Consider the following 22,529-nt stretch of genomic DNA (forward strand, 5'->3'; position numbering starts at 1 on the left):
ATGAAACAAAGTGTTTCATCTCAACACACAGCATTATGCATTGTGATTATTATTCATAGGTCTACCAGCGCCACGCTTTGTCTTGTAATTAATAGTCTAGTTTCCTGTTCAATAATAGTTTTTTATTGTTGATAAATGCATCAATTTTACACATGTATATAATTTGCGTCAACATAATAATTGTCTAATCGATGAGCATTCTGTTGATTGCACCGTTAATCAACTAATGATTTTAGCACCACTGAGGGATTTAACAGACAGCCACTGGATGTTCCTAACTCCGACTGCTGAAGCCTCACGTTAGCTCCAGCTCAACTGTAGAGTGCAGAGCAGAACACGGACCGCTATCTGTAGGCCACAGGTGTATTTGTACCGTAGCAGGTCGTGTAAATGTAAATGACTTCAATAGAGGTTTAAGGATGCGTGACATTTGTCTCTGACTTCTGTCTGCAAACATACACAGAAGAACCAGATGTATGTCCTCCTGCTCTCCGTGATCACCGTCATCATGTTAGAATGCAGCAGAATACACAGTTTAGTTGGTTTCATGTTAATATATTTAAAGAGTATGATACTTTATAGTGGCTCTCAAACACTATGTTAACCAGCTTGCAGTGATTGGCTGAGAGTAAAACCATACAAATAGTCATTTGTTTCTAGATCTGGGTACAAATGATCGTTGCAGGTATCGTTTAACTGGAGGAGTTCCGCTGCCTAGCCGTAGTTTTCTGCTCTAAATGAGCTGCAAAAATGTATTTATGTTGGCAAAACATTTCTAAACTATGTTATAAATGTGGCTTCTGAAGATCAGACGCTGTGCTTCTGAAACATTTCCTGTGTGCATTGAAACCGTGACAGAGCCAGAGGGCAGCTGGAGCACAATTTAGACATAGAAAACACACATAGAAAAGACAATATGCATCTTTTCTCTGCTCTGCGTGTGTTTAGAATCTGGAAGGTTTTGATGTGATTCCACGAGGCAAAGAGGGCTCAGAGCGACCATCAGGACAAGCACTAGTGACTTATTGAGAATCAGACAGTATTATCTTGTCTTTTCTAATATTGCGGCCGCAGTGAGTGTGTTATGTAAGTCATGACAATAAGCACAGGGGAAGGGATATTCTTTGGCTTTGTTTTCTTTTTTCAGTAAGCACAACACGCAGAATGCTGAGGAATGTAAATACTGTTTGAATGCTTGTTCTTTATTCTCACTATTTGTGAACAAAGAAAATGACAAATTTCCCTTTTTTTGAAAGAACAGATATACTTTTACAATACTAGTGTATTGTGTAGCATGTATTAAAACCTGAACCATGTATTAAACACACATTATTCAGACTTATGATCTATTTGAATTTGTACATTTTTAAAGGAATCATTTCTCTACATTTCATTTTTACCTGGTAGGGTATATTATAGTATAATTTGATTGTAACAGATTATTGAATGTTGGTTTTTATTGGAATTAAAGCGTTTTTACCAACATTGAGATTCTCACCATCTTTCACATAAACTGAGCTCCAGACCTTTGAGAATCATTGTGCTGAATGAATAGAATACAGCTTCTCTTTAGAATTCAAACAAGAAAAGTGAGATGAAGAGGAAGACTCTGTAGGTGGAGACGGTCTGGGAGAAGGCCTAGAATGAGTGAATTGATGTGAAGGTCAGACGATCGTGAATAATTAAGGATAATTAAGGAGAAGTAGGGAAAGAACAACGTTCACTGTGTAGTAATGAGTAGGAGACGGAGAGAGAAAAGGTTGGCGGATAGAAAGAAAAGAGGAATGGATGGACACATGATGGACTGAGGAAGTGGGTTAGAGTCTGGACTGGTTGTGATGGATGCCAACACAGCCCTGTAACGCTTAATCCTGCCCCCTTTGTTTCCCTCGCTCTCTCACAAGCACACAAACACTCTCACTGCCACCGATTGAGCGCCGGCCCCGGGGATCAGTATTTGGAAACGGAGGGGCGGCCAAATGCTGCAATCGATGTCACACTTGCGTCCCTCGCGCCCAGTTCGCTCCTTGTTCCAGCGTCCCACACCGCTCTCCCTCGTCCTCCCCCTCCTCGTCCTCCTCCGAGCTGTTTGTCTGACAAACAAGCCGCCTGTGAAAGGAGCAGCTGAGAGGATGTGAACTAATGAACTTGATTTCATGTTTGGGAAAACAAAATTATCTAGAATTAAAAAACTTTTGCTTTCACGCATGTTTCTTTTGACTTCAAAATTAAAAATGTTTTTTAAACTTTGCCCAAACTGCTCAAACTGCCAAGATTTTTTTTTTTTACACAAATACAAGCAAAACCTGCTAGTTGAGCTTCAACTATGACTGCCAATATTAAAAACTAAAACTAAATTTAGTTAACATTTGTCATTTTCACGTTTTAATATGTATAACTACAGCCAAAGGGAAAATGTATTTTGTGTGACTAAGTACAAAGCTGTCCTCCACAGGTTTCCCATCTACATAGGCACAGTGCTTGCCTGGGCTTTAAGTTGCCACGAGTCTGGAAAAAGAAGTCTGTTTATCATGGCCCTTGGTCTTGGAATGATCTGAGATCAGTCCCACATCTCACTAGCTAAACAAAAGGAATGAGTTTTAAGTTTTAATCACGAACAGTTTTTCAACATCATTTTGTCATGTCATATTTCCTTTTTGTCTGGTATGTATCGTACACTGTGTCGATTTAACCTCCTCTGTTAATGCGCAAACTTAAGTTTAGTTTTTGTAGAAAATCAACGTGCGCTCGACTTGTAACTTTGCTGCCCTCTCGGCCAGATCGACATCGCAAAAGAGATTTTATCTCAATGGATTTCAAACTGGTTAAATAACATTACAAAAATGTTTTTGTCATCAATGTAATCAGTTGAACAAATGTGGATAACGGAGCACACTTTTGAATAGTCTCTCCTTAAAGACATTCATAGTGTTGCATTCAATTGTACACACGACAAGTTCCATAAGTGTTTGTGTTAAGAAAAAAAAAGGAGTTCAAACCCTTCACACCAATCACTGTGTAGAGTGCGCCTGATTGTTGGATTATGTTTTTTTAAACCCTTTTTAAATCATGTGGCATCTGATAAGCCTTTAAACTCTTGGATCCAGTACCCATATTGGACGTCCTGGATCAAATGTCACTAACTAACCGGTACCAGTAGACACAAGACCACATCTTTGCAGACGTTTTAATGCAGTCTAGATGTCAGATTACCATTAATTGCACATAACCTGACTAGAACAGCATGGTATTCTCATGTAGATGATTATTGGCACAAAGGATATGATAATAAAATAGCTTCTTTAAAGTATTGCCAGGTCCTGTCGTGTGAATGTCGCTGCTCTTTATCAGTGCGCCCCCCTTGACCCTTAATCTTCTGCCCTCTCCTCTCAGGACTTCTCCTTTCAGGTGGAACACAGGTACGAAAGAGCGAATGCTGATCAAGGTGACGGACAGAGAGCCCAGCTTCTTGGCCCACCAGGGAAATGGTTATTCCCCCTGCGAACCCCCCACACCCGGTCCTCCCTCTGGAGGGGGCACCACATCACGAACCCGCCGTTCCTCTGGAGGAAACCCGCCCCCGGAACCCGACGGCTCGCCCGTACTCTACGCCGAACGCCGTCAGTCCCCCTTCCTGAAGCGGGCCGAGCTGGGCAGCACAGGCACCCACCGCCGCTCCTCAGCCGACTCCCAGCCCCCCTCGCCTCGCTACGGCTATGAACCCCCGCTGTATGAAGAACCGCCGTCAGAGTATCAACCCCCTCCCATCTATGAGGAGCCCCCCACCGACATGCACCTCTCCGACTCCTTCTATGGAACCGGCAAGTCACCTGCTCGCAAGTCTTCAGCCCCCCTCTATCACTCCCCCAAGCAGAGCCAGTCACCCTACGGCCAGCTGGTTTTGACCCGGCAGAAGTGTCCAGAAAAGACCCAGAGTCTGGAGTACAGTCCTGTGGGGAAGGAGTACGTCAAGCAGCTGGTGTACGTGGAGCAATCGTCTTCCAGCCCTCGCTTCAAGACCGCCGACCGCCTGCTGCGCTACGGCACTACAGGGGGCTATGGTGGCTCGTATGGGGGGTCCTATACTCTGCAGCACAGCCAGTCTCTGATCAGGGACCCCCGCCTACTGCTTGACTACAGTGGGGAGGGTGGAGAGGGAGGCCAGAGGTTGCTTTATGAGGACTCCATATCCTGGACGTCCAGTCAGACCCACTCCCTCTCCTCTTCCTCTACCGGAGGCCCTGGGGCTTTCTCCCCCGGGGGTAACCGCAAACGCAAGAGCCGCAAGCCGTCTCTCCCCCAGGAGCTGGCGCGCTGCGGGGGGCTGGAGGGGGAGCTGGCAGGCACGGCGTCCGAGGCGATGCTGGCCCAGGCGAGGCTGGCGTGGGAGGCCCAGCAGGTGATGAAACAGAGGAGCAGTTGGGACTCGGGACAGGGCGGCGGGATGGCAGCCCAGGGCGGCTCCAAAGACGGCTACGAGAGCGACGGGGCGCTGCCTCTGCCGTTGCCAGGACCGGTGGTGAGGGCGTTCAGCGAGGAAGTGGCGTTGGCACAGAGCGACGGCCACCACTGGAAACGCAGCACCTTCGATCGGCTGGGCTTCCCCCAGGCCCTGCTAGAGAAAAGCCTCTCCGTCCAGACCAACCTGGCCTCCCCCGAGCCTTACCTCCACCCCTCACAGGTACTGCTGCGTGCTGGGAGTCTATGTCCACATTAAGGAGTATAGAAAAATAACAACTGGGGTCTTATTTTGGTCATTATTCCTTTTCTCTAGTCGTGTTTCTTGCCTCAAATTTGTTGTGGTGATGTTGCCACGTTCCCAGATCCCAGCAATTACTTTGATGAGTAAAATCGTATTATATTACATAAAAATGATGGACAAAACTACCAAAATAAGACCCAACTTTTGATAAACCAGAGTTATCATTGTCGGATATCAATACCCATCAGTTTATTATGAAGTGATCTCAGCTCTCTGGCTACTTAGTTGTTTTGGAGATCCAGTATGTTATTGATTAACATAGTGTAGGTCATATGTAAATTCTAGTACACTGCGATTGGTTTTTGACGACATATGGATCCAGGTTGGAAGTCCCCTGATGTTTCTGAACGATTTTTCTTCTGGAGAGCTGTTGTGGTCACAGAATAATGTGAATTATAAATGAGAGCAGATGATCAGCTAGATAGCCACAGAGCTGAAGCCTTACCTGGAACTACAGTCACTGAAACACCCAAACACACACACACACACACACACACACACACACATACCAGCCGTGCATTCCCAGTCAGGTCTGATATTCCCGTGTTAAACCCCCAACCCTGGTAGAAAGTCATGGATGTTTCATGTAATGCTGCTGAGCCTTAGATTGGCTTATGCAACAGTCACATTGCCGCATGGTCCAGTGAGACACTTTCACTGCACCCTTAGTGGCACCACACTCTAGGAACACACACACACACGCGCACACATATATACACACCTAGAATAGTAAAACAAAGGATGTGCAAATGTGGTTATTGCACCTGTTTTAACAATGTTATAATGATACACCACCAAAGGTGAACAAAGAAAATATAGTTATTTTATGCAGACCATCCCTGGACTGTGTACACACTTCACAATCCTTTTAAACCACATGAGCTCCATCAGCAAAAGCAAATGTAGATGCTCAGACTAAAAGTGCTCAGTGAAAATGGAATTCTGAACATCAATATTCCCATAGCAACTGGGCAAACTCAGTCTAATGACTGAAGCTCATCTGCCACAGCTATAGAAGTTGCATAGGAGCGAAATGATTTTGGTACCGTTTTCCATTTGATTAGTTAGTACAAAAGAAAATGGCAATTGTTGGTATGCTGACGACACTCGTCAGCGGGGCTCTAAAGTGTCGTAGCTCGCCGTAGACAGGCTGATGGCTGGCTAGTTAGCTAGATAGTTTGTCCCTCTTGTTAGGAAGTGAGCAAAGGGACCGCTACCGCTGGACCCACCGCTCATTTTCTGTAGCCAGTGTAGCATCAAAGCATTGGGGAATAAGCGAGCTAGTTAACTAGCCAGCTGTCAGCTAGTTAGCTAACGAGCTTGCTAATTCCACCATGCTTTAACTGCTACACTGGTTACAGAAAATAAGTCGAACAAAGTTGGCACTCATCTGGTGATAGCATTGTGTTTTCCTATGCTGTGACAAGACTGTGTTGATGAAGGGTTAGCTTGTTACATTCCACTCATTTACTCTGGCTCTCTACGCTTCCTAATGTTACTGCTCCACTGCTCGTTTTACTCGTTACTGCAAAACCTCACCTCAGTGAGTCCACCACTTGCTGTAAGTCAGTAAGTTGACACGGTCGCAATGGCAACGGTACATATAAAAATGGCCGCCGTTCTGACCATTCTGCTACGTTGATTTTCAATGGGACTGACCTTTCTACTCCTATTCTATTTCTATGAATACAGAAATACTGCCTTCAAATTAAACTAATGTCATGCAGGAAATTTGAAGGCATGATGACAGAGGAGAAAGATGAGGCTGTTCGGATATATATATATATATATATATATATATATATATATATATATATATATATCGCATTATTTAAGCAAAACTCTATGCAACAAATTGCATTATGGACATTGAGGTGAGATTAGTTTGTCAACTGTCCATATCTTCTTGCATTGACCATTTTTTTACAAAAAAATAGTTCCACTCTGATTGAAGGTGTTGCTACTAACTCTGCTCTAAAGTCATTACATTCGCTGTAGCGGCTTCACAATAAAAGCTTCCTGCTGGTATTGAAGGTGGAAAGCTTTTAATGTGATGCAGCAGCGGCAAGAAATATTTTATAATGTACAAAATTTGTGCCCCCAAATGCTGCTGGTTTATTGTACTGGCACCAATACACACAGTGCATGTGGGAGTAGGATGGGTCTCTGGGTACACTAGAATATGTCTTCATCATAGTTGAAGGGGTTGACTCTGAAGATGCAGTCATGTTAAATTGTAAGTCATAGCTCTGATTGAATCTGTCAATGTGTCACTGTGTGCCAGGAACGTGTGATGTGATGATGACTTTCAGTCTGAGAGTACTGTGAATTTGCCTCAGATGCAACCAATCTGTATTTATACAGAAACAGACGGATGTTTCGTGTTGTTTGAGTGTGATGTAAAGAGACAGACATGAAATGAACACATAAGCACCGGCTGCTATGATGACATGTGCTTTTATGCGAGTCCTCAGAGGCCCCCGAGGACATAAGAGGGCTGGGAAGCACTTAGCCAAGAGGAAAATAGGCTGTCGTTCCTGTCTGTGTCGGTCTGCTCCCACCATTGTATTTCTCTTGCTTTGCCTTTCTTTTTCTAAATTCAGCAACGCAACGCTTCAGGTTAGCGATGAGGGTGTGAAGCGAGGAATCTGCTGAGCAGAATCTGACTTTAAAGGAAGAGAACAAACAATAGTTTTATTCAACAACAGAGAAAGACTAACGGGTTCCAGAATAGTTGTCATGAAAAAATGTCTGCCACCACTACCGTCCGACCATTTCATTTGCTTATCACAGTCCTGCGACAGCCACAGGTACAGATTATCACGAAATGTGTTGAAACATGATTTGAAACTAGAAGTTTCAATCATAGAGGTTTCTATGCTCCTCCTCAGACTCAGACACTATGAAGAGTCGCCATCTTAAATTCACACAATGCATGTGCAAGCACACGAGACATACCACAGCTGTCGCAAGTAGTCAACATCAAATAGGGAGTAAATACATTATGTATTAAGCATATACACCGATAATACATCAGGGCCACTTATATACAAAAGGTACATAAAGAATATTATGGTATACTAAGGAAAATACCAGTATATACACAACTTGTACCCTCCGCCTATAGTTGACACATGGTACACCACCCCTGTTGCAAATTTAGTGGAGACGTAGTGAGCAAATACATTAATCATGAACACAAATTACAAAATCGAGGCTACATTTATATACAAAAGGTACATGAACATCACAATATACGAATGAAATTAAAGAATATATATAAATCATGATGTACCCTCAATAGTTAGTATTCCATTAAGGACTTATATACTATTAGAGGTGTGTCTAATAATAAGGAAAGCATAACCAATAATAAATATAAAGAACATAATACACAAAAAAACAAATGGCAATAATCCTGTAAGAGACTTGACATAGAGTATTAAAGGTATCTTCAGGTCGTGTCAGGGGATCTATTCGCTGTAAAGGAATATAATATTCATATTTATGTTGTCATTAGTGTATATTCCCCTGAAACTCAGAATCCTGTTGTTTTGGTTAGTTCAGAATGAGCCCTTCATATCTACAGAGGGAGCACGAGGCCACCGTGTTTCTGCAGCAGCACAGAACGGACAAAGCTAACTCTGGCTCTAGAGAGGGTTTTATACGTTTTTACCTAAACGTGAGCAGCAGAGGGCAAAACTATGCCGCCATCTGACTTCTGTTGCTCCTAAAGGAGTGGTATTATGGTATGGCTGGCCTTTGAGTGAGGAGAACAGCGTTACCATGGTTTTGCACTCTGCAACCACTCCACTAGATGCTGCCATGTCCTGCACACTGGAGCTTTAAATCTAATATCAAACTCCTCATTAAGGCTTTCAGGGGGCCAAAGTGCCCAGTGAATGTATCCAGAAGAGCTGCAGGAACACAATGCTCCATCAGGTCACACCAGCTATATAAGAATCCAATGGGAAGATTGTTATAATAATATGATAATAATAATAATATGATAATAATCTGCGCCCTGTGGTTTAGTTCAACTTGCAGACAAAACTCTACACGTGAGCAGTTTCACCAAAATAAAACACAGTGCATCTTCAAAAAACATGTCTCCATGGTAACATTATACTAGGTATGGTACTTCCTTCATGTCTTCTACACAGTATATATAAGGGCTCGTATAGCTGTGAGGTTGGTGGCTGCCTTTGAATTACTTTTCTTGCGTCATTCTTTTGTTGATCCACAGCCGTTACTTTCGATTGTTATTTCAATCAAGACGGCGAGGAATAAAAGGACTCTTTGTTGCACTGCGATGACCTTGTGCATATTGACGTATTAACACGTCAGTATTAATCCCAGTCAGCTCCCTCTGAGCGCTGCAGAAGCTCTCAGCTGCTCCAAAAGTTCTGCAGCAGAAGATGACTGACGTTTTCTGTTCCCTCTCCTCTGTTTCTTCGCCCGTCAGTCGGAGGACCTCGGAGCCTGCGCCCAGTTTGAGGCCAGCCGAAATGCCAGGAACATGATGCCGAGCGCCAGCTGTGGCATTTTCCCAGAATTCACCCTGAGAAAGCCCTCCTCGGAGACGGACATCGAGAACTGGGCGTCCAAGCACTTCAACAAACACACGCAGGTAGGGGAGAGGATTTGTGTTTCTAACGTTTGGTGGGCTTTTGTTGGTGTTTACATCTTTAACTATTTCCAAAATTGTCTCCAAAAATGTTGCGGAATATCTTGAAATGGTTTATTATCATAAGTGTAAGTGTACTGCTTAACATTTCAGCTCATAAATCACATACTGTACAGATTAAAGCATTACTGTTGATGTGTCACTGGGTTACACTGCTTGGTTTCAGTTATCAGCTGATCACTAATCAGGTTTAGCTGCTGAAGACATAATACATGAGTTGAGCCTGAAGGAAACAGCAGCTTGACAGAAACCTCTTAACACAAGGTCCATCTTGTTTCTGGCTTCAGAAACATGGAAGTGTGTTGAGATTTTTGGATGAAAAACATACGAGCTGATCTGATCTTTTGATTGAGGTTTGTATTAACATTTTGCCCATCCAGAACCTTGTTTAATTACAACCAATTTCTCCCACGTAAAACAGTTTAGTGGGGACAGGGGATCTATACACCACATGTACATACACCACATGTACACCACATGTACATACCACAAGTATGTACACATACCACCAAGTAGTGTACATCATCTGAAAGCGTCCATGGTCTGTGATTTTAATGTTTGGCTCCATTAAAGCCAGATGAGATTGAAGACACTTCCGTTTGCACTAGGCACCATAGAGCGTATACGTCTCAGTGTCGGTCCTCCTCCGGTCCAGAAGGAGGCGGTAATGCACCTGAAATGTATGCTAACTGACAAAAAACGCCAACAGCGATCCATAGTACAGAGGAGACGGACCATCGTTGACCCTTCTTACAGCAGACATTTTTGACTTGCCAAAGCAGGAGAAGCACAGGTGTAAATGATGTCATTAACGATTGCTCCGTTCCATTACGTGTCTTAGCGAGCCGTGTCAGTGAGCTGGCTAACCTGAATGGAATGCAGCCATCATGAATGTTAATAATTCCTCCCTGGGCTTTTTCCTGCTTCGGCCAGTCTAAATGTCTGCTGTATAAAAGGGTCTATAAAGGAAATTAGACAGTGAGTGGACTGCTTAGTCACTGACGTGGTGACGCTGTGGGGGGAGTAAAGGTTATGTATGCATCTCGGAGAGACAGATGCATAATTCATACTTTTTTAACATCTGGCTAGAATGTGTCTCAAACCATCCAATCTGCCCAAGATGCACGAAGCCACTTCATGCCACGCTTTCAAAGCATGCCACATAATACAGCCTTCTATGTTGTCTCAGGGTTAAAGGGACAGTCCACCTGATGGATTTGATTTATTAGCATGAGAACAATCCAAGCCGATCAAATGGCATCTTTCCCGTGTGTCTGTCACTCCTCTCACCCTCTCTGCTGCTCTCTGCCTCTTGTCTCTCTCCATCCCCCGGCTTGTTTTCTCAGGGTCTGTTCAGACGAAAGGTGTCCATCGCCAACATGCTGGCCTGGAGCAGTGAGCCCATCAAGAAGCCCATGATTGTGACCTCCGACCGATCCGTGAAGAGGGAAGCGGTGGACATCTTTAAGCTCATTCAGACCTTCATGGGAGACCGCCGCGCCAAAGTCGACTCCCTCGCCGTGGCTCTGGAGGTCTGTGGAAAAGCCTGAACGTCTCTGGTCTCCTCACACTCATTATCTCACTGATTCCTTCATGTCTCACCTTGGTGGGCCTCTGTAGTGGTTTGACTTTGCAATGATGTCCTTGGTCTGAACCTGACACTTCATCTTCAGGCATCGCTGCATTATGACTCTAGTCTAGATGTTAGCTTCATTCTTCATTGGGAGCTAACTAGTATGGGATTCATACACAAGGGTTCTGCAGTGTCTGCAGATGACGAACTGAACCAGGATCACTATACTGTCCTCTCTGTGGTACTGCAGATGTGTGTAGGAGCTTTCACAAGCTGTGTGTCCTTGTTCACTGTGTGACTTTGAGGGGAAGCTTTCTCTTCAGCCTCATTATTAAACTATGCGTAAGATCGATACCAAAAGTTTATGTGCACACAAAAGATAAACATGGTGTTCCAAAACCAATACCAGTGTCAGAACAACAAGTCTGTGGAGAAAGCAGCAGGAGGAGAGCTAGTTAATGTTAGTTGTTAGCTGCTAGCAGCTGGTGGTCAGCACAGTCCTGCTAGGCATAAATAACGGAGCTAACAGCTGTTAACTGAGGTTCCATTGTGTTACATTTTGATGCCTTCAAGCTCCATGCAGTGAAAAGGATTATTGGGCAATGGTAGATTACAACGTTATCAAAATATATATATGTGTGTGTGTGTTCAAATATAGTCTCAATAAATACAGTACAATGAGATGTTTTCACTGCAATATAAAATAGATATTAGAGAGGGATTTATGACTTGTTTAAATGTTTTGGTTTTGAACACACTGGTATTGGTATCAATCAGAAAAATTGTATCGAACCATCTCTAAAAAATGCCCTCACGCATCCTTGCAAATTTCCTTTTCTCAATCACAACCAAGTTGAAGATGTGCGCATGCAGACGCGCTTCATAATCTTCCCACCACAATTATCCAAAAAATGGTCAATGCAAAATCCTTGATGAATATTGAGATACATATTGATCTTGTAGAAAACAGCAGCAGTGTTAAAGAGGCTGATCGCTGCAGCAGCTGTTATAACGCAGCTAGTCCAACGATTCCTGCAATGACACGGACGTAGAAGCAAACTTGCATTCATTGAGTTTTGTGGCCAATTTGGGCCAGCAGAACAAGTTGTACACAAGCGACGTATTATCACCTTATCAGTTGATTGATGTGTTAGCAAACAGTTGCCTGTTGACACATCCAGCAGATCCAGAGCAACATTCTCAGTCCACCTGATTCTCTCTCTTTTAGCTCTGTTTTTGGTCTCCACCAGCTCCTGAGAAAGACATCTGTCTCTTTAGCTGCCCAATGCTCCATCATGTTCACCAGCTAGTTATCCATCCAGCCATCCCTTTGGGTTCGGGGTCACATTGCGTATAGGGCGAGTCATTACGCAGCCTGTGTAGTCAGCTAGACTCATTAAAACAGTTGGTTGGGTCAGAAGCAACATCAAGGCTTCTGAAGGTGAATTTGCAAAACGATTACTAATAAGAAGTACAATTCAGTTCAACCACAGCCTCCAAAATGACCGGGAAGTTGAATCAACAGCCACAGTAAGCTCTGTGCCCATCTCCCGTCAGGTGGTGGTGCGCGGGTGGAGCAACCAGGGCCTGCGCGACGAGCTCTACATCCAGCTGTGTCGCCAGACCACAGAGAACTTCCGCTACGACAGCTTGGAGCGAGGCTGGGAGCTGATGGCCATCTGCCTGGCCTTCTTCCCCCCCACGCCCCGCTTCCACACCTACCTGGAGGGCTACATCTGCCGACACACGGACCCTCTCAACGACACCAAGGGTGAGGGGGCGGCACACACTCGTAGAGACGTTTTCATAGCATTTAAGGGCGGCGGTGAACTCCGTCTGACCGTTCCATTGTTCTTTGTGTAAACTACTGGCCCAGATCGTTAGGAGGTATATTTTTGATATTCATGGTCTTCAGAGGATGGCCTCGAACCAAAATCCCCATTTGACCAGCAATTTGGTCCATGATATTGTGTCACACAAACATGTGAAAAAAGTTTGAAAGAATTGCTGCCTGGATCGTACCGTACAAACGAAGAACTGTGACACCAGTTAGTTCAGAGGTCGGCAACCTTTACTCTCCAAAGAGCCATTTTGTTCTATTTTCCACCAAATGAAATGTGTCTGGAGCCGCAAAAGCTATTTGATATCACAGTTTATAAAGTTTTATATATAGTTATATTATATATACAAAAACTATAGTTTATTGTATTTATGAAATTATAGAACAAGAATAAAGACACTTGTTGACATTTTATTGCTATTTTACGTGTTATAACAATATCAAACTCTGATGAAGAGGAGAGTTTGCTGCAGCAGAGGAATCGCTCTTTTTCGCTCATCTCCAGCGTGATACTTTCCAGCAAATGCTGTGTGCTTGTTCTGGAAGCGTCTTTCAACTTTACATTTTTAGTTGTTTGCAAATTTCTCGCCACATATCAAGCATACAGGTAAGCCAGCATCGAATCAAATGAAAACGTCCACGCAGAATTAAACTCTCTATTTTCCTCCGTGACTTTTCTGTTTCTGGATTTATCCATTGATAGTTTACCGACGGCGGGGCTCTGCAGATCATGATCAGCCAGGTGCAGACAGGGAAAGGCGCTTTACGGCGTAAGATTCAAGGGGTGGATCGCGTAGCGTGGCCGTTTTTGAATATATTACTATTTTGCTCGACAGTTCGAATCCAGGTTGTTGCGATCTTTCCATAAATATATTTTCTTCAATGTATTTCTTCATACGTGGCTGTGATGTAGTGCTCACTTATACAATCGTAATCCCCGCAATATATATGAGATGTGGCTTTTAGATCTCCAGCAATATGTTTGTGAATGTTTGACCAATCTGGCAACAGAGGCAGAAAACAGCTGCTGCTGTTACGCGAACACAACACACACACGGAAGGAAACCAGTAGGTTTGAAACCAGTAGGACCGGCACCCACTGCATGCCCAGTGTACGTGAATAGTCACGTGATATTCGTTTTCAGGCATTTAAGTCTGGACGGAGATCATCTCGAAAACAATGCTTAAACGCCGTGTGGACGGAGGACTCAGGGAGCCGCAACAGAAGGGCCGAAGAGCAGCATGCGGCTCCGGAGCCGCAGGTTGCTGACGCCTGTGTTAGTTTAATCTTCTTAAACTTTGGTTGAGGTTAGGAAATAATGGTGGTTTTGGTTTTGTATTACATAATGGTTATTTATTATATAATATAAAGACATTGTGTCATGTGCTTTAAGTCACTGTCACTATTTATATGTACTAATATTTAAACGTGCAATAACTGAGATTTGTGGGACACTTTGGGGCTTATCATTCATTTGGGGTCCAACTTGTTATATTAGTAAAAAACCCATAATTCATTTATTTTGTTTCTTTAAAAACCTGTTTGCTCTTGGAAATGAGTACATAAACATACTATTTAGGAGACGGTCGGCTCAGTGGTTTGTTCTAACATATTGTGGGGTGCAATAAACACTGCAGTCTCTAACAGATAGACGGGTGTTTAAGAACCTTTTAAGACAACAATCTCACCTCGGGCTTCTGGAGCTTTTGATCATATCATATGATCTTCATCATTCTGAGCACAAGGACTTCTCGTCCATGTTGTCCAAAGTTCAAAGATCATTCTTCACCGTGGCACGATCATTTGACACAAGGCCAATTTAGGAGCTGTGCTGGACGTCAACTCTTCTCATTTTGTACAAATGTTCTAAATAACTGAATCAGGCCGTGACTCTGTAGCGAACTAAAGATATCAGAGAGGATTTCAGTAGGTGTGTCCCAGTAAAGATGACTCCCCCCATCTCAATGGGTCTCTTCCAACCAAAGATAACAGGACAGCTGATTACTGCTTATTTTCTGGCATTACAATCGGCACGCCACAAGCTCATCACTGCAGTTACACAGATTCTGCATTTTTAAAATGTTTTTCTTTTTAATATAAAGGGCGGGGTGGGTTATTGATTTTAGCTGCACTGAGGACAGTCTGTGGGGAACTCTAGGATGAGATATCAGATACGAGGGAAACTGATACAGGTATACAATCCAACAAATCCCATGTAGAATATCAGTTCCCGTAGAAAGCTCTGTATTGACATGAAGGCCAACAAGCAACATGTCAGCGACTAAATAGCATCCCACAACCGTTGTCCTCGAGCAGGAGATGCAGTGAGAGACATCAGTATTTCAGTCTTAAATCAGCTACTGCGTTTCTAAGGTCTTCCTAATTCTAGTGCTCTGCTGCCCCCTACAGGGACACAGAGTGAACAACAGATTACTGTCAACGTCTCCCACACTGCTGATGTATAGCACATGCTTTTGAGCTTGTCTTTGTCCTGTGAGTAGCTTGTTTCAAATAAATAATAAAGTTCATGAGCTTAAATGAAGTCAGGAGCGGTTGTGATTGTGAGGTTTAGTCACTGGAAACAGTGCTGTATAAAAGGCTCTATAAAGGAGTGGACTGCTTAGTCACTGACGTGGTGACGCTGTGGGGGGAGTAAAGGTTATGTATGCGCTCGGAGAGACAGATGCATAATTCATACCTTTTTAACATCTGGCTAGAATGTGTCTCAAACCATCCAATCTGCCCAAGATGCATGAAGCCACTTCATGCCACGCTTTCAAAGCATGCCACATAATACAGCCTTCTATGTTGTCTCAGGGTTAAAGGGACAGTCCACCTGATGGATTTGATTTATTAGCATGAGAACAATCCAAGTTTAGTCACTGGAAACAGTGACTAAACGAAACTGAGAGCTACATCATGAAGAATGTAAACAGATATGGCAAATAGCATTTCAGTTACAAATAAAAAGAAACAATTTATGTTTGAAATATTGAAGTATTGACCACATCGGCTTCATTCTTTACATGATAGCTTTTAAGCTTAAAATGAGAGCAAAATATCAAATTATTAGTTTTGATATAACCATCTTAAATCACTTATTTTCTTATTTTCACAATAAAGCTAAATTCTAAAAATGATCAATCAACTTTGATATTTTTAATTTACTCATGTAAGACAATAACAAGTGTTTTTTATATGTATACAATCTGAGGTCATATTTATTAATAATAATAATAATTGGTAATAATTACATGTCATGTATTATGAATGTCTGTGTGAACAACAATCACAAGTGTTTGTTACTTAAGCCAGGGGTACGCATGGCCCCTCTGTTGCGGCTCCCTGAGGCTACATCCACACTAATACGTTTAATACAAGTTTAAACAAACAAAAACGATCTCTTCACACAGCGTTTCAGCATCGTTTTTGAGATGATCTCCGTAAAACGACTGAAAAGAATACCACGTGACTATTCACGTACACTGGGCATGCAGTGGGTGCCGGTGTTACGTCCCTACTGGTTTTTGAACCTACTGGTTTCCTTCCATGCGTGTGTGTGTTGTGTTCGTGTAACAGCAGCAGCTGTTTTCTGCCTCTGTTGCCAGATTGGTCAAACATTCACAAACATATTGCTGGAGATCTAAAAGCCACATCTCATATATATATTGCGGGGATTACGATTGTATAAGTGAGCACTACATCACAGCCACGTATGAAGAAATACATTGAAGAAAATATATTTATGGAAAGATCGCATCAACCTGGAATGATCAAAAAAAATAGTAATATATTCAAAAAGGCCGCACTACGCGATCCGCCACTTAAATCTTATGTCGCTGTTCAGCGCGTTTCCCTACAGGTGGCTGATCATGATCTGCAGACCTCCGCGATCGGTAAACTATCAATGGATAAATCTTGTAGGTGACTAACAGCAACTTTCAGATAGTCACCGAGAGGCTAAGTAGGGGAGATTTAGACTTGCGGACGCGCTGGCTATAAATGATTTCCTGATCCAGTGGTTGAGCTTTGCGTGTTTATTTGTAAACAACAAACGTTGACTCTGGAATACATTCATAGGTCAAACATTGACAATAGTGCTTAACATCGTGAAGTAGCGGTCAACAAAAAATAAGGCTCCCTCTCTCACCCCCTCTCCTTCTAATCCTGCAACTAAACCACAGAACAGCTGATATTGCTTTCCCCAACACCACGTGACTCAATTACCGGAAGTTTACCGGAAGTGACCAAAAAAGGTATAAATGACACAGGCCACACCTGGCTCCTACAAATCTAAAAGAAGAAAAGTCACGGAGGAAAATAGAGAGTTTATTCTGCGTGGACGTATTAATTTGCTTTCACCGGCAACGATGCTGGCTTACCTGTATGCTTGATATGTGGCGAGAAATTTGCAAATAACAAAAAATGTAAAGTTGAAAGACGCTTCCAGAACAAGCACACAGCATTTGCTGAAAAGTATCACAATGGAGATGAGCGAAAAAGAGCGATTCCTCTGCTGCAGCAAACTCTCCTCTTCATCAGAGTTTGATATTGTTATAACACGTAAAATAGCAATAAAGTGTCTTTATTCTTGTTCTATAATTTCATAAATACAACAAACTATAGTTTTTGTATATACATAACTATATATAAAACTTTATAAACTGATATCAAATAGCTTTTGCGGCTCCAGACAAATTTTATTTGGTGGAAAATAGAACAAAATGGCTCTTTGGCTCGTAAAGGTTGCCGACCTCTGCTCTAAGCTATAACTCTGGGAACATACGTGTTCAGGGACTGCTTGGCTGAACGTTAGAATTAAAAGTGGTTATCTGGTTCATGACTCATGTTTCTTCTCTGCTGGCTGCTTCACCGTTGACCCTGTGCTTATTAACAAATTCCAACTTCCTGCACTGAAGGAAGCTGTTTCTGTTGAACCAGTATATGCATGCAAACAATGACAAAACAGGAAATCTTCTAATGGTGTAAACATGTCGTATTTTCTCTGTTTTCTTCAGGAGTGGCCATTAGCAGCTATGCTAAATACTGCTACAGGAAACTGACAAAAGCTGCTCTGACTGGTGCCAAGAAGGTAAATGTCTTCATGTCATTGTTACTGCTGCCTATGACATAACTCATGTTCCTGATGTTAGTGTATAGTTTCTTGTTGTCAATAAATCCCATGTTTGTGCTGCTCACAAACAGCTCACAAATATATTGTTTCATATTTTTGTTAAAGACTGTTATTTCCTAAAACAGCTGGTCACTGTAGTTTTCAGCAAACGTTCCTCAAACAGGAGAAAAATAGTTGATTTGTTTGGGACTATTTTGAGCAGCGGATGAATCTACATTTGGTGCTCCAGTGTGTATTTGCATGTGGGATTGAGTCAAAATAAACTAGTGTGTGTAGAAGTCTTCAGACAACAATGGAGCTCTGTGGCTCAGAGGAACACGATCTCTCAGGCTTTGATACACACACAATACTTGTTACTAGAATCACTTCTTTGATGGTACGGGTTTAGTTTGACTGTGTCCATAATCCTCTAGTCTAGTTGTTGGTGTGTCCCAACATACAAATACACGTTTAGTACTGACAGGAGGAGGTAATATTCTGTATGTACACGGAAGCATGAGTAGTTAGACCTCCCCCAGTATCCGGCATGCAGCGAGCAAATTGAAGAGAGTCCCACCTGTAAATACTGTGTGTGTGTGTGTGTGTGCGGATGGATGGATGGATGGATGGATGGATGGATGGATTGATTGATTGATTTTATTTGATGATTAAAAAACCCACTTATAACACTGCAATGGAGTTATTGCAAACATTAACAATCACAGAGGATGGAAACACGATGAAGCCAGAAGGCTTATTTTTATGGTGGTCCTCCAGTAAAACTACACACAATCAGACAATTAGCAGGCGGCAGTGTAGCTATGTCAACATGCTCTTGTGTTCTTGGTCATAAAAAGGGAAATATTAATATTGAATATGCCACATTTCTTTAAGGCCACTTTAAACTCAGCTCTGTCATGTGGAGGCCACTGTTCTGCTGCTCTGTACACAAAAGTGTTTTTGTCCGCTAAGCTATTGAATTTAAAAGCTACGAAGTCTTTCAAGCGATTGTCTCTCAGTAGTAAGAAATAAGTTAAGTTAAGTTAAAAGTGATGTACTTTTTTTATGATTTTGTAAGTGAGCAGCATCTTTATTTTTCCACCATCACCAACAAAACCCTGTTGGAGCACTTTCATGTAGGAACTATGGCAGAAACTACAAGCTCTGTGGATTATCTTGAGTAACTGGATCACTATTTCTGGAAGGAGACATTGCCGTTGAGTTTTTTGATATGTCACATCTCTATGGCCGATATCTCCAACACGAGGCGACTCACCAAAACTATTTAGATTGAATAGCAATACTTCAGGTAAGAGGAAAAATGTCCCTTTAAGCTTTTTAAAATGTGCAGGGTGGAGATGTATGCATTGGTGAACTTAGAGCATATAACCCTTATAATTGATTTGGAGCCTTAGTGGGTTTTAAAGTGTTGTGATGCTCCAGTACACCAGGAGATGGCAGCGTAATCGTAGAGCTCCAGGTGTGAAGAATTGATCTGTCCAGGAAGCTTTTCTGGCCACAAACGTAATTCTTGGATTCTTTGTGTTGAGGGCTTTTAAAAGCTATATTTTCCCTTGATTAATAACTTGCATCTAAAATGCAGCCACGGTGCTTTCACACTGTCCTCAGCAGGCAGCAGCTCGGCTCACAGCCTGTGTAGCATACATGCTAACATGTACATGTTGGTGCCAGAATGTCAGCAGGTCGCTGACGGAGATCGTTTGTCACTTTTAGGACTCCACAGTGTTTGCCTGCTCACCTCGAGCAGCACACTGTGTTCTCTGGATGGACCAATGCTTTCCACTGACATCTCAATATGTGACTTTCCTCTACTCCCGCTGCTTTCTGACCCACATCCTTCAAGTACCCACGCTGCCCTTCATCTGCCCCACTGTATTAACATGAACTCTCTCTCTTCAGGGCCTACAGAAGCCCTGTGTGGAGGAGATCAAGCACGCCAGGAACGCCATCTTCAGTCCCTCCATGTTTGGCTCCTCTCTGGATGAGGTGATGGCGCTGCAGAAGGAGCGCTACCCTGACAACCAGCTGCCCTGGGTGCAGACCCGCCTATCCGAAGAGGTTCTGGGTCTCAACGGAGACCAGATGGAAGGCATCTTCAGGTGAGTGGAGGAGACAGACGGGACTGTGACTCGAACAGAAAGGAGAGGACTATGTGGGTCTTTAATTTGAAATCAGATGTCAGTGTCAGAGTTTCTCCTGTGGTTTCTCACAGGCAGCATCTAAACTTATAATAGTGCTGAAGCCTTAATTCATGACGAAACGGTTCCAACCATTGAATCCACTTTCCTGTGTGATATAAACCGCTCAGTTCCAGTTCTCTCCTTCACTGTCAGCAGGATTTTTGAGTTTTTTTCTCTACTACAACTATGTAGAGATCAGAGGTACAAATACATATAGAGACGAGACCAGGCAGAGACGGTAAACGGTGAAGGGCGCTGAAGTGTAACAAGCTTGTGACCTTTGACCTCCAGGGTACCGGGGGACATAGATGAAGTCAATGCCCTCAAGCTGCAAGTGGATCAATGGAAAATCCCCACAGGGCTGGAAGACCCGCACATCCCAGGTAAACACACACACACACACACTCCTGAACACACTGAGATCACTGCTGGTCTACAGTGGACCTGGTTCTGGTTCCACACTGCTGCCACTCACAGGAAAGCTGCTGTCATGAACATGAGGTGAATAAGTTGAATGCTCTCACGCGGCCCTGTGTGTCTCTGTGTGTCCCCAGCGTCTCTGCTGAAGCTCTGGTACAGGGAGCTGGAGGAGCCGCTGATCCCCCATGAGTTCTACGAGGAGTGCATCAGTCACTATGACAACCCGGAGGCCGCTGTCAACGTGGTGCTGGGCCTGCCGCACATCAACAAGCTGGTGCTCTGCTACCTCATCCGCTTCTTACAGGTAACACACACACAGTGTTATTCCACAACCTCTACTGAATGTAATCCTAAAGCAAACAAACCATTTTTTAAATTTAACTGAAACAGTTTAAGGACACCCCACCCCACCCAAAAAGAAAAAAAGGAGAACCAGAAGTGAAACAAACAACAACTGATAGAGTCCTCATTACTGATCATCTGAGACTGGTTTCCTTAATGTGTCGGTTCAGCCTAATTGTGAAAACCAGTATTTTCTCACTTCCCTCTAGTGGTATCAGTTTTGCTTTTCTTTGCCTCCACTGCAATACAAAAGAAGTGAATGGAATGTTTGTCAATAGCATTAACTACTTTCTACCAAAGTAGACATAGTTCCTATTAAAACTGTTGTAACTGTCTATTATCCAGAGGCACATGAATCTATAAAGAAACAACGCTGTAATGTTTGAATTCTGTGAGCAGCACATGCTGAGTTCCATTCAGCTCCATTGTATTGATGCAGAAAAGTGAAACGCAAGCTGTCTGCACCGATAGTAGCCATGGTATGTATCTATGCATACAGAAGATAATGAGAAATATGTTTGGTTTTTTTTGCAATTTGGGTGAAACAACCCTCTAAACAGGAGCTTCAGCATTCAGCTGTGGATGCCACCAGTAGCATTATCGAAGTGTTCTGAAAGAGAACTAGAAAGGTGCACTCAGTAGTGTGCAGATCCCCGCCTGGTGCGTCTACAACGAATACTTGCGTACTGTGTGATTGAATAAATACAACTCACAAATTGGCTAACCCTACTTAAACTTAAACAAGCAGCGTTGTATGCAGACAATCGACTCAAAGTTGTTGTGTAAGACATTTCATACGACCCTCCCCCAAAAACTCACCACGCTGTCTGCCTGTGTAGCAGTGGCGATGTACTCAGTAGTGTGTGTACTGGTATTTCTGTTAGCTGCTAGCTGCTAGCTGTTAGTGAAACAAACCCTCAAAAACAATGAAAGTGAGCATACTGTTTATTGGCATATTGTATGCAAAACCATGTTTGTTTGTTTGTTTCAATGCTGGTATGTTAGCATTAGCCAAACTCATGCTAAAAACACTGAACAAATGCTCACTATAGCTATGGTTCAGATCAAAATGGCTGAAGTAAACATTACCCCAGCAAACTTTAAAGAATAAAATGTCTATGAAATGCCTTGACTCTGACTTGAGGCCACCTCTAGACTCCTGTGCTTTGCATTGCGTGTGTTCAGGTGTTTGCCCAGTCTGCCAATGTGGTCATCACCAAGATGGATGTGAACAACCTGGCCATGGTCATGGCCCCCAACTGTCTGCGCTGCCAGTCCGACGACCCCAGGGTGATCTTCGAGAACACCCGCAAGGAGATGTCCTTCATCCGCGTGCTCATCCAGCGGCTGGACACCAGCTTCATGGACGGAATCCTATAGCCCCCCCACCACACACGCAGACACACACACACACACACACACACACAATCCATACTTTATCCTCCCCTACGCTCCCTTTAACCCCCTCCATGACAGGCCCACACACACTCACCCAGCACAGGAATACATACACACACACACACACATTGTTGCCGCTGGGTGAGCACCTTGCCTCTCCGACATGTTTACTTTTCTGGAACTAACAAAACT

The 22,529-nt window shown here is 43.2% G+C and overlaps 1 protein-coding gene across 1 annotated transcript in view; it reads left to right on the forward strand.

Moving 5' to 3' along the window:
- arhgap39 (Rho GTPase activating protein 39) overlaps window positions 1–22,319 on the forward strand; it is a gene marked incomplete at both ends in the record, with an annotated part of 28,029 nt that extends 5,710 nt beyond the window's left edge. The window contains 9 exons of the mRNA XM_079158430.1: window positions 3,394–4,681; window positions 9,228–9,392; window positions 10,796–10,981; window positions 12,580–12,793; window positions 17,882–17,955; window positions 19,897–20,096; window positions 20,469–20,560; window positions 20,732–20,901; window positions 22,125–22,319. Coding sequence (XP_079014556.1) covers window positions 3,394–4,681; window positions 9,228–9,392; window positions 10,796–10,981; window positions 12,580–12,793; window positions 17,882–17,955; window positions 19,897–20,096; window positions 20,469–20,560; window positions 20,732–20,901; window positions 22,125–22,319 — 2,584 coding nt within the window. The remainder of the gene's footprint in view (window positions 1–3,393; window positions 4,682–9,227; window positions 9,393–10,795; window positions 10,982–12,579; window positions 12,794–17,881; window positions 17,956–19,896; window positions 20,097–20,468; window positions 20,561–20,731; window positions 20,902–22,124) is intronic.
- Between the last annotated feature and the right edge of the window lie 210 nt (window positions 22,320–22,529).

Source organism: Pholis gunnellus (assembly GCF_910591455.1).
Source record: "Pholis gunnellus genome assembly, chromosome: 4".
NCBI lineage: Eukaryota > Metazoa > Chordata > Actinopteri > Perciformes > Pholidae > Pholis > Pholis gunnellus.